The 14,488-nt window shown below is 49.7% G+C and overlaps 1 protein-coding gene across 11 annotated transcripts in view; it reads right to left on the bottom strand.

The window, feature by feature from the left end:
* The window catches only part of PPP2R5C (protein phosphatase 2 regulatory subunit B'gamma), a 122,098-nt gene that overhangs the window by 106,340 nt on the left and 1,270 nt on the right, over window positions 1-14,488 (bottom strand). For 10 of the 11 annotated variants that reach the window (XR_015721886.1, XM_045775417.2, XM_087856222.1 and 7 more), the window contains exons 2-3: window positions 14,152-14,217; window positions 713-875 (exon numbers count right to left, since the gene is read on the bottom strand). Coding sequence is in view for 8 of the 11 variants with exons in the window: in XM_087856222.1 (XP_087712348.1) it covers window positions 713-875; window positions 14,152-14,217 (229 nt within the window). In the remaining 3 variants the exon portion in view is untranslated. The remainder of the gene's footprint in view (window positions 1-712; window positions 876-14,151; window positions 14,218-14,488) is intronic. The other variant, XM_087856225.1, reaches the window with a different exon arrangement.

Raw genomic sequence — 14,488 nt, 5'->3', positions numbered from 1 at the left:
TACGAAGGTTTTCAGAGGTTCATGTTTGACTTTGGGGTCCTTACCCTACATTCCTTGATTTTATGTACTTCAACCTCAACATCTCCTAGGGGAGTACTTATAGGGATTGAACACCATCAGATGGAAAGAGGCAACCGTGCCATTTTGGGGGAAATTCAAAGCAAAGGGCACCCTTCCCTGACTAATGTCAAATAGGAAACCCCTGGGCAGCGTAAGCCCCAAATGAGTCTTACATAAGAAGAAAGTCCACAAAGGACTAAGATTACAGTTCTCACTTCTACAATACCAGGAAAGCAAGGAGGCTCTACCATGGTTTTAAAACCTACTTCCTTGCATGGCTCCTTTCCGAATCTAGAGCTCACAGGTGACAAGTGCAAGAGGAGAATCACTTGAAGGGAACACCAACTAGCCTGGTTAAGATTCACAGAAAGAGATTTAAAGACTCTCCTCTGGCTTTTCTAGTGTGTTACACAGAACACAATCGTGATTACATTTTTATCTCAAACAGCTCTGGAATCTGAAATATCAGTTGGGTAAATCAGTTAGTGGCATTTAATTGAGAAAACAAAACAACAAAACAAACCTCAATAACGAGACCTGAACAGAAAACACAAACACAGCAGAGGCAGAAGAAGCCGGCAACTACCCAACGTGACTCCTTCTCCCTAAGTGGGCACACTCTGACTTTTAAAAGACAAATAATACAAGTTACCTTTTAAAGACGGTAGTTTTTGAAGCTCTCTGTTATTGCTGGCGTTAAACCTGGAGGAATTTTGCCGCTTCTCTTTCTTCACTATGGGCTGAGGGACTGGCACTTTTATTTTGTTAGACACTGTCGATGGGGTGGCAGCTAGGCTGTTTTTCCTGCTGGAAATCTGTTTCCAAAATAAAAACAGAAACACATGCATACCTCAAACGGTTGTATTTTACAGCACAGTTAGAATCTGGAAAATATGCACGAGTCTTGCTCAGGGACAGCCCCCTTCACTCCGCCATAAACACTATTCCGTAAAGTGGCTGGAGTCTGAGCGACACCTCACCTCTAGAAATGCTGGATTTCGAGGTATTCATGGATAGACCCCATTTCTCACATTTTCCTTCAAACTTTCTACTTCTAAACATTTTCCATACAGGCTGATGTATATATAGGCTGATGATAATGACCCTCCAAAGATGTTCACATCCGAATTCCTGGAACCTGGAATAGGCTTCCTTACTTGGCAAAAGGGACTTTGGAACGGTGATGAGGTAGGGATCCCAGAGTGTCAGGATGGGCCCCATGTAATCACACAGTTTTCGACAAGACAAGACGAGGCAACACAGAAGCAGATGACAAAGCAGAGGTGAGAGCCTCAGGGAGACTGCAAGAAGTCAGAGGAAGGGGCCATGAGCCAAGAAGTGCCGGAGGCCTCTAGAAGCTGGAAGAGGCCTGGAAACGGATTCTCCTCCAGGGCTTCCAGAAAGAACTAGCCATGCTGACATCTAGATCTCGGCCCCATTTCAGACTTCTGACCTCTGGGACCGTAAGATAATCAGTCTGTGGTCATTTGCGCGGCAGCCACAGGGATCTCACAGAGCGGGCACCTCGCTGCTTCTCTGCCTGTACACCACTCGGCCCTCAGCAATCAGTAGGAGCGACAGGAAAGTGCTTGTCCCTCAAGCCTCAGGGAATGCTCTTCTTTCTAGCCTCCCCCTCCTTGCGTCCATCTCCAGGCTCCAGATTTAGTGCTCAACTCCGCACTGTGCTGCAATACCTCGGTTGTCTGAGGACACGTGGCTGACTTGTGAGGGGAGAAGGATTTGGGCAAACACCCAAGCAGAGGTGGGTGGGCGTCGAGGGCACGTGCAGCAGACAACTGTACAGGCCCACGGGGGCAAGGGCGCCCAGCGAGCGTCAACTTAGCATCGACCGTCAAGATTCTTTGTGCAAACTGCTCAGTCCTCCCACACCTCCAGTCCACCGAAAGGAACAGAGTTCATATGTGCGTGTGTGCTTCTGAAAAGCCGACCAAGCTCATCCTAGAAACACAAACCTACCGAGTCTCTTCCAATCACACTGAGCTAGGAGAGCAGACACACCAACTTAAATCCCCAACTATTTGTTCTTCTCCTTGAGTGGAACTTTTACTAAGAAGTCAGAGCAGCTTTATTTTTAAATAAGGTGCTTAGGAATATTTGGGAAGAGTTTTCCAAGAGCAGGACGCCCACATGCAGACAGGAATCTGAACTGGGAGCGAGGGCCTGGGCTCCCCTCCCTCCCACAGACGGCAGCTTCTTCCCTGAAAGGATTTTCCCAGATGTTGTCCTTAACATCTGTCATTCTTTCCATCTGATCGTGAAAGCTGGGTCTTCTTCTTAAAAACCCCGTCCATACCTCTCCTCCTCCCCAGAATTCCCCAAAAGCCCGTTTTCACTCCCCAGTCACAAACAGGTCTTCCTAGGCCATGTTCAGTTATATACACGTGTCTAGTAAAGTTGACACCTCCTTTCTGCCTTCTGTAATGCCCGCGCTCCACACGTGCTGCTCCCGCCCAGACAGAAGGGGACCGGCCAGCTCCTGCAACACAGCTTGGGACACCAGCATTGGGTGATGTGGCTACCTCACAAAACAGAGCTGCCTCTATGCACATCCACGGCCCATGCAGGACACACGCTGAGATGAGGCTTCAAACGTCGGCCAGAGCAAAAGTTATCCCTAAGACCTGTGGGCTCGGAGCCACCGGCTCCTCTGCGTGGGCCCTGCTGGCCTCGCTCCCCCAGAGCACTGTCCTCAGGGCAGGCAGAGTGAGCTTCTAGAAAGAAGACCTGGTCCCATCACCCAGGCTAACTCACTGTAGTCACTTCCCAGGGCTCCGAGCCTATTGGCTTCACAGTGCTCTACAGAGCCCCATGCTCGGGTCCCCAGCTCCTGCTCCGGCCAGCCCTGTGCCTCGGTCCCACTGTCACACTGCCCACCCTGAGTGCGGCTTCCTGACGCCTCTGCACCGTGCAGTCAGCTCCATGGGCTGCTGCCCGCCTGGCCGGGCTCTGCTATGAGGTGGCTGTTTTGTCTTTCCCCCGAAGGGATGTCAGCTCCAGGAGGGCTTGGATGCCTCGCTGGCCTGTCCTGAGAGAGTGGGGCACTGCCCCGCACCGGCCAGGTCAGGGAGGTCCCTCTGAGGGCACGTGCATGTGTGCTGGGGGACAGCATTCAGGCAGGGCCGCTGAGGGTGGGGGCTCAGTGCGACCACTGTCGCCGCAGAGCCCACTAGCCCGGGTCAGAGTCTGACCTTCACCTGACAGGCACCTGGAAGCCATGCAGGGGGGCTCTGAGTGGGGCGAGGGTGCAAGTCCATCTTCCCGTTCAAAAGGCGCCTCGGACGGCAGTGTGGACTGTGGATGGGAGGGGAGGAGGCAGACTTGGTGAATGGTCCAGACCACACACGGGACTGGTGGCCGCACTGGACCAGTGGCTGGCAGGTGCATGGGTGATGCAGAGTGCCAGCGGGGACACGGGAAACCAGCAGATGGGCAGGCACCGTGACGGGAAGGAGAAAGGGGCCGAGAAGTGGGTCGTGAGCACACTGGGTCCGAGCAAAAACCATGGTGATGCCTCTCCTCACTCCCCCACGACGCTCTCTTCTTTCTGTGGACAAGGGCTGGAGTGCTGTCCTTGGTGTCCTGGCCACTGCCTGGCCGCTGTCAGACATCTTGTGCAAGCTGGATGTGAACTTGGAAGTTACCCGTCTGCACGGTCACTGAAGTCACCCCATGAGTGAGACAGCCCAGCAGAGCGTGGAGTGGAAGAGGTGGAGGTGGCGGGGGCCTGAGGAGGACGGGGCTGAGGGAAGAAAGCCTTTCAGGAAGGAGGAGGTCAACCCATGAAATGGCACTCAAAGCCAACGTCTGCAGACTTGGACTTGGTATCCTGGGGCTGGTGGAGGCTGCTGAGGGCAGTGGGGCAGTGGGGAGAGGCTGCTTGGCTGAGGCCAAGGTGGGGAGGCCTGGAGTGTCCGTAATGACTTCGAGAAGGTGGCTGGGAAGAAGAGCGTCAGGCCAAGCAGCAGCGCCACAGCAGGGACCTCGGACCATCTGGAAGGCGAGGGCTTGACCACGCTGCATGCCGACAGGGGAGGCCACCGAGCGGAGGTCCGGCTGAGCGAGAACTGAGCGGGGAGCAGGATCTGGGCCCCGGCGTGCAGTGACAACAGAACAGAGGACGGATGGGACAGGACGGCTGTCAGTCTGACGCCCAGCAGGGAGCGAGAGATTGCCTGGCCTGTCCTGTGTGCGCAGACATACGAGGTCACCTGCAAGAAGCACTAGGAAGGGAGGTGAGGCCCAAGGAGGTGAGGATGGCCTGAAGGGGTCCCTGAACAGCAGAGCAGGGCAGGGGCCTGGAGAACAGAAACGCTCTGAACACATCTTTCTCCTCAGCGCCGAGTACCAGCATCCCACTGGACACGTACTGGTCGGTGCCCAGAGGGGGCACTGCCCACACAGAACTCTCCTTGTGCCCCCGACGGTCGCTGGGGCCCCCCAGCCTCCTCGCAGCCAGCTGCTGTCCTGAGCCCGAAGTAGGCCGGGGCCTGAGCAGCTGCTACCCCAGGGTGCGGCAGGGCCCTTCCCCAGAGGGATTGTGCAGGAAGCCGTGGAGCCAGACTTGGGATCTTGCTCGGTCCCTGGACTTCAGACACCGCCTCCCCTGTGTCCCACATCCAAGCAATTCGACTCTCTGACATCTTCGAAAATCCCCCCCTTCTGCAATTGTACGATGCACAGCCAGCACTCTGGGCCAGAGACCATGAGGCACAGAGCTTGCGAAGCCCGTATCTGCACGCCTCGTAAGATCTTCCAAAAGTGCATTTGTCTGAAGAGTATGGTGCTGGCATAAAGACAGCCAAGACCACTCAATGGGAGAAGATTCTCTCCAACGGGTGGCGCTGGGACAACCCCGAAGTTGGTGACGGTCAGCCTCGAGTGTTATGAGGGCGAGAAAGGTGGTCTCCAAAGAAACCAGGCTGTCTAGGAAACAGGAAGGCTGGTAGTTCTGGAGCCGGCCCCTCAGAGCCAAGCTCTCTGCACCCTGGCCCTGCAGGGCCGGAAGCCACAGAGCCAGCTCTCAGCTCTGGCCTGTAAAGTGAGCGGTCAACTGACGAGCCCACCACGTCCAGCGCCCATGGCCCACTGTGCTGGGGCCTCAGCTCTGGGTACGCGGAACCTGGGCACCTGATGGGCCGCTGCCGGGGGTCCCCTGGTTTCAATTCTTGCCCCTCTACTTGTACACAGCAGCGGCAGAGAGCTTTTTAAATACTCGTCAGATCATCCCCCCTCCCTGCTCAAACCACCTCCATGGCTCCCCATCACCCTAAAAATGAAAAACCCCAATCCTACCAAGGGCCACTGACAAGATCCTACTGGACCTTCCTTGCCTCTGCCCCCTCTGACTTTATCCCTTCGGCTCAAGACGCCCTCATCTGTCTTCAGCCAGACTGCCTGCCAGCGGACACACAAGCTCACTTCCGCCCTCGGGCCTCTGCACTGGCCACTTCCTCTGGCTGGAATGCCCTCCTCCCCCGGGTCTTGGCACCACTGGCTCCTGCGTCACATTCGGGTGTCACCTTTAACATCCTCTCCCCGATGAGACCACCCCGGATCTCCTGCAGCCTCTGGAAACGCGCGAGCAGCTCTGCTAGCACAGTGACCAGAGGGCGCTCCTGGCGTGGATGGAGAGCCCCAGGGCCGCTGCTCTGCAGGCTGAGACCAAACGCCACTGGCTCCCCTTACGCCCACCAGCGCGAAAGCAAACGGGCCCTGCTGTGTGTCCCACGCTGCCCCCCCAGCACGAGGGCCCTTAGCGCTCAGGAGGGTCTCTGAGTGTGCCTGTGGGGTGACTGTGAATGAGTCACCTGGAGGGAAGCATGCGATGGGGAAGCGATGGCCTACAGGGAAGAAAAATGACTTGGGAAGATAGAAAGGTCACCCCCGTGATGGACAGGGCGCCGTCCTCCAGGGCCTGGCCTCTGCCACGCGATGCTCCTTCCTGTAAGATCTGGACCACGGAGCTAACCGGCAGAGCAGGGGAGTTTTGCTCCTGAGAGCATGCATTAGGTGGAAGGAGAGAGGATCGATTTTTGTACTATTTTATTTTTTAACCATATGTGTTTCGACCACCGAAACACATAAAGATAAAACATCTAGATGGGGCGTCTAGGTGGCTCAGTTGTTTAAGCGTCTGCTTTTGGCTCAGGGCATGATCCCGGCGTTCTGGGATCGAGCCCCACATCAGGCTCCTCCGCTGGGAGCCTGCTTCCTCCTCTCCCACTCCCCTGCTTGTGTTCCCTCTCTCGCTGGCTGTCTCTATCTCTGTCAAATAAATAAATAAAATGTTTAAAAAAAATCTAGAAAAGATGTTGAAGGGGATGGGAAGGACATTGTTGTCCCTGGATCTCCCTAAGCCTACTCCCTCGGGAGACTGTGCGGCCTTGTCTGCGTACCAGCTGCCCCTCTTTACCACGCAGGCAGGCCTGTGGTGAGCAGGGCCTCCTCCTTCTCACCCCTCAATTCCCTTCTCTTCCACCGTCCCCTTTTCCCCTAATTGCATGCACTTCCTTCTCAATTTGGTATTTCGTATTAAGAGTGATAGCTGACGGAGTTAAAATAAGTTACACACACTCAAGTTGGAATTATTCTGGAAGATATGGTGTTTAGCTGCTGTCCAGTGGCCGCCAGCCACATGCAGCTCCCAAGCACTGGAAATGTGGCTCGTATGACTAAGGAGCTGCATTTTTAAATTTAATTTGATTTTCATCCATTTTGAGGGCCACATGTGGCTAATGGCGAGCATCCTCCAGGCATTCTGGTGTTCCCGCTGGGCAAGAACAGCACGAGCTCAGAGCTGCCATCCCTTTAGAGCCCTGCTAAATCTCATCTCGATATTTGAAATACTGCAGATGAAGGAGATCCAGTGTCCTCAAACTAATTACCCCCTTCCCCCCTCCCCAGCACGCCCCCTCATTTGACTCTGGCCTTGTCCTCTCACTCCCCCAGGTGGAGGAAATGAAGATGACAGCATTGCTTGGATTTGGATCTGGGAAGCTCTTGGGCTTCCCGCCCTGGCCCTTCCCAAACTCGAGCAGAAGCAGGGCCCTGGGAAGTCTTGGCTGACACAACACACTGACAGGAAGGTGCAAGATCATTACCTGTAACGTTGTGTCAAACCAGACACCATCGGGCCCTGACCTTGCTGGGCACCTGATGTTTCAAGGAAATGCTGCAGACTTTTTATGGTTGAAATCTTTCACATGAATTTTCCCTGTGACTTGGGGAAATATCACTGTGATTCATGTTGGTGGCAGACTGACTCACGCGGCACATGCAGGTGGAAAGCTCCCCACCCTGACACGCAGGGCTACAGGCGTGCACTCACTCCGCAACTGCTCTAACAGCGGAGCTCTGTGCTTCTTCCGCGAACTGGAACACTTGATAAATTATTTCACGTAATTCACTGAACCCTTTCTAGAATTATGTATCGTGTAGCAGAGCTTTTCCTGAAGAGGGAGCGGGATGCTGACTGCTCCCAGCTGCAACACACACCCTACTAGGTCCAACATGCTCTCTGGGGCTCCGTAATTTAATGGTGACCCTGTGTTTGCTTAGTGCTTTAAAGCATCTGTCTCCTCCAGTTGGGGTCTTGACAAGAAACGTGCTCCATCTTGTCCCATGTCTTCAGTAGCTGCAGGGTGTGATGGAGGGGGGGGCCAAGTTACTCCCAAGTCTACCGAACGCCCATGAGCAACAGATGGGACACTTCGTGAATAACAGAAACGGTCAACACTTCATTTCTTAACAGGTGAGGACCATAGTCTTTTTATGTCCCCCAGTGCTTGGACAGAACAAGACGATCAAAACAAAGTTTCTAACATGTATATAAAACTCATAAAATGTTTTTTTAAAATATACACTTCACCCTTAAATAACACAGGTTTGAACTGCGTGGGCCCACTTCCGTGAATTTTTTTCAATAAATACACTACACTTAAATGTATTTTCTGTTATGATTTTCTTTTTTTTTTTTAAGATTTTTTATTTATTTATGTGACAGAGAGACAGCCAGCGAGAGAGGGAACACAAGCAGGGGGAGTCGGAGAGGAAGAAGCAGGCTCGTAGCCGAGGAGCCTGATGTGGGACTCGATCCCAGCACCCCGGGATCACGCCCTGAGCCGAAGGCAGACGCTTAACGACTGCGCTACCCAGGCGCCCCCTGTTATGATTTTCTTAGCATTTTCTTTTCTCTGGCTTCCTTCTTATTATAAGAATACAGTATACAATAACCGTACCACACCAAACATGCATTAATTGGCTGTTTATGTTATCGGCAAGGCTACCCGTCAACAGAGGGCTACTAGTAGTTAAGTTCTGGGGGACTTAATAGTTATACAACAGATTTTTTGCTGTGTGTGTGGGGGGGATTGGCACCCCCTAATCCCCATGTTGTTCAAGGGTCAAGTGTATATGTATGTTCCACTGAGAAAAATTCTCAAAATAAACTCAAAACAAAAATTACAAAGTACTGAAGATCATATTGGAAACCTTATATTTAAAGGGAAATCTTAGTTTGAACTGCTTTAATTAAAATAAGATCTGATGAAACTGTACATCTTACCACCGACCTCCGGCGCAAAGCAAAAGCAAAACCAAAACCAAAAACCCTCTTCTTAAAACTTTCACAGGACATTAGAAAAAGACCCAAGTACCATCATCTTCTGTTTTAGCCCACTGCTATTTATTTAAAACAGATTATACTGAAAGGAAACTTTGCATCAAAATTTCCTTAGAGGATCGAAAGATAAAGAAACGAGAGATTTTTTTCTTCCCTTCTAATTTACCACATCAGAAAACCCAGCAAGCTCATAGATGTGAAGCTCCCCTTCTTCCTGAGCACTATTAAAATCCACCGACAAACACTTCTGGCCTCCAGGTCCTCACAGCCATGGCAAGTGCAGAGAAGAATCAAGTTAAATCGCTGTCCTCGAGTACTTAATCTAGTTGGGGAGGCGAATCGAGGTAAACAAGTCGTCCAAGGCAGTATAAATGGTAAGTAACTGGTAGAGCCAATAATTGCTATTCAGATTTAAAAGACGGAAAAAAGAGGGGCCAAGATAGTGAGAAAAGCTTCCCTTAAATTTCAGAATAAATGAACCCGAGTTGGAGCTAAGACGACGAAGGGACTAAGGCAGGCAGTGAAGAGCATGGAGAGGATACCCCCCAAAGCAAGGTCTGGGGACCCTTAGGGGTCCTGTAGACACTTTCTGGGGTCTGTGCTTTTATGATAACACAAAGCCATGATGTGCCTTTATAAACATCATTAGGTCAAGTTTTCACAGGCTACAAGGCACTGGATATCAAAACAGACTAAATGCAGGAGCGGACGCAAGGAGCCAGCCAGCTTTTATTAAGCCAGACATTAACGAAGTTTGAAAAACATGGTGCAATGCCATTTTTCTCAGTAAATTTTTGTGAATAGTTATTTCTTGTAAAAACATGCGATTCACGCTAACAGGTACTGGGTGTGTTACTATTAGATGAATTAACGAATATTTTAAAAACTTCGGTTTTAATTTCTAGTAAGAAAAGTTATCAGCTAAAATGAACCTAAATGAAAGCTCTTTGGGATCCTAATTTTTACGAGCATAAAAGGGTGCTGATGCCCCTTTGGTTTGAACACTGCTAAAGGAAGAATATGTATCAGGCATGATTTGCAAGCTGACGTACATACTTTGTGGAAGGGTCTTTCTAGAGCTCTGGTCTCACTGGGGGCCATTTTGCCCTCCAGGAAACATTTGGCAATGTCTGGAGACACCTTTGCTTGTCAAAACTGGAGGGGGTGTGGGGCCACCGGCATCTAGTGGGGAGGGCCAGGTGCTGGCAACCATCCTCCAGTGCACAGACCACAGGGCAGCGCCTCAGGGAAGCATCTGGCCCACCGTCAATGGCGCTGAAGGTGGGGCGCCTGCTCAGGCCAGCAGGTCTCACCTGGGAGGCACTTAGGGTCTGCCAAGTGCCCAGCTAGTCGCACGGTGACATGGAGGAGGAGCGAGCACTGGGAAGGGACAGGAAACTCACAGAACCTGCTCCTAACTCATATGCCCCCCAACCCACAGCTGATTATCCTCTGCAGAGCCTCCATCCTTCCCGAACATCAGGGCTCTGCGCAAAGACTACGCAGAGTGGCTGGGAAAGCGGGCCAAGACGTGGTAATCGAAGCAGGGAATTCCACCCCCATGCAATTGTCACTTAAGCACTTCAAAAAAAAAAAATTAAAGTACTGGTCCTCTGGGTCCTCTCTGAGTTTCACTGGAGTCCAGTTTAGGGTTGTGGGGAAAAAAGTCGGGAAAGAATGATGGGCAGTGTGGCAGGGGAGGCCCCAGTGACAGCGCGAGCTCAGAATGCAGCCTGCAGACAGTAGCTCTGGTGTTTCGGAGGAGGGGAGCCGGGGACTCTCCTCTTTGGAGGTGATCACAGCCGCCTCCCCAGCAAACACGCCTACCAACAAACCACTTCCACGGTCCTCCAACACTCAGGTTCAAATTCCTGCTACGCAGCTGAGTGACAAGATACTTTTCACAAAAATGTTATTTCTGTGACCATGTAATGGGTGTTACTGTTAGACGAATTACTATTTTTGACATTTTAGGTTTAATTTCTCAAGTGTGACTCCACCAGCTTCGCCTGTGGGACCCCAGCAAGTCTGGCTCCCTGTCTCTGCAACACCGAGGCAGGTTGGAGGGGATGTAAAGGTACAGATTATAGAGAGAAAAACGTTATGACTAAGGGTAGAAGGTGTCAAAATAAGCTAACAAGTTGGAGACAAGACCATTCAGCTTTCAGATATTATGTCAGAGTTGCGGTAGAGACTTTCAAACAAGACTAAGCTGAAGCAGGATATGTAACATATGTGACCAGAGAACAGCGCTCAAAACAACCTTTAATGTGCTTAAAACAAATCACTTTACAGACAGCATTAACACTTATAAAAACATAACTTTGGACACAGTATACAAATTAAAACAGCTACTATAAAAAAACACCATGGGATGGTCTCATCTTCCAAAATGGACTTTAGAAATCTGAGCGACGGATGAAGATTCTAAATATTCATCAAGTGGGCCTAGTTATGTTTGCACAGCTTGGAATGTGACACTGAGAACAGCTGCTCAGAGCGGAGTTCCCACCGTCAGTCTCCTAAGTCCCACGAGCCCACCTGCGGCCTTAAAAATGTGCCATGAAATAAACCCGTAAGTACTGGGTAGAAACTTCTGCTTCCAGGACACATGTGGATAAGTCGAATTTAAACATCCTATTTGAAAAAGAATAAAACAAAAAAAAAGTACCAATACACATCATTCAAGGAGCAGAAATTTCTAGAAAAATGTGCACAGCGGCAGTTACGACCTTTAATGGTATTTGGTTTCATCGGAAGATATATTCTGCCATACATCTCGCAGGGAAAACTTCTTTCAAGAGGGGTCATGACTAGTCTATCCCATATAGTTAAAAATGGTCAAATCTGAAACTCCCCATGTTTTTAGAGGTGAGGAAACAGGGCCACAGAAGTTAGGTGACATGACTTATGGCACTCAGGAGTCAGCATTTTTTTCTATTTAATCCCCAGGTTAAAATACCTTCCCCATACCACCCTATCCTTTACCGCAGGACTTCATCTTCCTTACTAAAAACCCTGTGCCATCAAATGTTCCTTTGTTTTAACCAAAAAGTGTTCTGTAGTATAAGCCACTTGTTCCCTTGTGCTCCGTGAGGCTAGGTTATACCCAGCCAGGATTTGAGTATAAGGACCTTTTCCAGTCTTGAAGTGGTGTGTTAAGTCAACCAAACATAGGCCACGTTCTTTTCACGTTTTCTCTGCTGAGATGATTTCCCAAGCCTGGCTACTCTGCTCAGGACGGACACTTGTGCTGCATGTCCCTCAGGCTGGGAAGTCCCGAATGGGGTAACTGCCCCCACACAGGTGAGTTCACAGGCAGACCCGAGCGAGAGCCGGCTGTGAAGGTGACATGACACTGAACAGGTCTGAAAGGCAGCACGGGAACAGCGGTCCTATTTGAACGGTTCAGGTTAAAAATATTCAAGTTCAGAGTAACGTTGCCAGGAGAGGAAAAGAGTGTGCAATGAGGGCTTCATGCACCTGAGCGGGCCAACCGTGTTTGGTAACTGGCTGGAGCCACAGGTGAAGAAGCGAGATGAAGACTGAGGAGGGAACCGACAATGAACAAAGTCAGGCTCAACCCAAAGTTCAGATGAACTGAAGTGCCTCAATTTGTACTCCCGCAAAATAATTTACACAGTCATCTGCCAACTGCCATGCTTAACATGCCATGTTGCCTCTGGTATCCTTATGAGAAGTAGTGAAGGGCCCACCATTTCAGTATTTTTCGGTGGTAATTTCAAGCTCTGTAGCTCCAGCTCTTAGACAGTAGCACTAGAAAAAATACAAAAAGACAAGTGGGGCATGACACTCAGGCACTGCAGGCCACACCTCAAGAGTCTTAAGCAACTGACAGTCTAGGAACCCAAACCACCTTAAACACATGCATTTTACATTCTAGTGGTTCTGTTTTCTTCAAGTTAACTGATGAACTTTTCAGGTTCAAACTTAACATTATCCACCCTGATAGTCTGGTTCTTTCTGCTAAAACGGGAATAAATGAACCATATACACGGCTACTCTTTGTCACATTAACGGTAAGAGGAGACAGGCGTGTGAGCGAGCAAGGTTGGGGGAGCACTGGAAGCCTTAGCAGTTTTAATGAAACATCAGTAAACAAAAGGAAAGAAGATGCATACACCCTTGCAGAGTGACTAAATTTCACTTAAATCAATTATGTAAAAAAAGTGACATGGAAGGAAGTCAAAAGCAAGAATACCACAGTAAAACCTGATTATCTGCTATAAAGACAAGGCAGAGAAAAGACTGGCACCAATAATTCCCAACTACTGATATTTAAGGAACCTTTTGGATTTCTGCTTTTTTCTTTGGGGAGGGCGACAGATTTGCTGGAACAAACCACCTGCTGAAGAGGAGGGAGGCTTAGAAAGCACCAAATGATAAGGAAAAGATACCTTCCCAAACCCCCTGCCCCGGGGGCTTAAAAAAAAAAAAAGGCTACTGCCTATAATCACCAGTTAACTGTGTTTCCCCAGACAACACTGAACTCATTCTAATTTGACTTACAGGAAGGGGTCTGACACTTGCAAATTAATGTCATCTGTGATAAGACTGGAAACCTCAGTGATCCAGCTCTGGAGAACATGACACTAAAATCAAGCTGCTTCTCTGCTACCAATGATCCAAAAGGGCCTATTAGCTCTGCCTGCGTCCAGACAGCTCCTGGATCCTTAGCCTGAGGGGCTCTAGTTCAACAACTACTCACAAGGAAGAAAAGGCAAAGGCAAAGTGCTGGCACTGCAAATATTCTCAAAGCACAACGGTGCCAAGGAACGCCATCAACCCCACCAGGTAGACACCGTCCTCACTGACCATGCCGGCTGTTCTTCAATGAGCCCACAGTTGAGAAGTAAAGGAAGTCAGAACTGGCCAACGCAGAGAGAAAACAAGTAAAAGATGACAGAAGATTGTATAAAAATACCCAAACTAGCTAAACTGAAAGGTACCAACACCATTGGGGAAAGAGGCTATGGGAATCAGACATCCACAGAGCAGCCAGTATGAGACCCAAGCAGCAAAGACCACATCAGGGAAGCAAAGGTGATAGAAGGAGGAGCCACTGAGAGAGACGGACCTGAGCTGGCCGTGGGCTTGCAAAGGAAGGAAGGGGAGGATCTGAAAGCTAAAAGGAGCATGAACAACTGGGGTGAAACGAGTCTCTGGAGGAGAGCAGCTAGATTTGAGGTGGGGGGTTATGAACTTGAAAATACCAGCTACACAGACACAACTTCCATAAACACATCCGTATTTTCCCAGACTGAATAAAAACCCAAAGAACTAAAATTTCAGGTTATGAAGGAGACTGGAAGAAAATCTCATGCAGGGAAACATTCTAGAAGAGCCTGGTTTTCACCACGCTGTTTTTCTGCCCTTAGTTAGAAGGTGTTCATGAAAAAAACGGAAAGGGAATATTTGAGAGCAGTTACCTCTGGTTCTATTATGTCTTGTCCTTCTTTTGAACTTTTTCCACTTTTCCCTGCTTTTGGTGATTCCTGGGAAACATCAAGCAAATCAATTAGGCTTCTCAATTTTTAGACTGCTAAACATCAGATAAACCAAAATGCAGTTTTAAAACGGATTTACACAATTTAACTGGAACTTCTGATAATTTTAATCAATACCAAGAAATTCTCCCTCACGTTAGAGATACAATACTGCGATGCGACACCCCCAACCCCAATTCAGATCCTCCTTGTTTTCTTGATCTGTATCGAGCGTTGAAAACTTCAAGCAGAAACAGATAAACCCACATTTAGGTGCTCT

The sequence above is a fragment of the Ursus americanus genome, chromosome 26 (genome assembly GCF_024610735.1).
Source record: "Ursus americanus isolate L20-20 chromosome 26, mUrsAme1.1.p, whole genome shotgun sequence".
Classification (NCBI taxonomy): domain Eukaryota; kingdom Metazoa; phylum Chordata; class Mammalia; order Carnivora; family Ursidae; genus Ursus; species Ursus americanus.
Note: the sequence above shows the minus strand (reverse complement) of the source record. Positions and strands in the feature narration are given on the sequence as shown.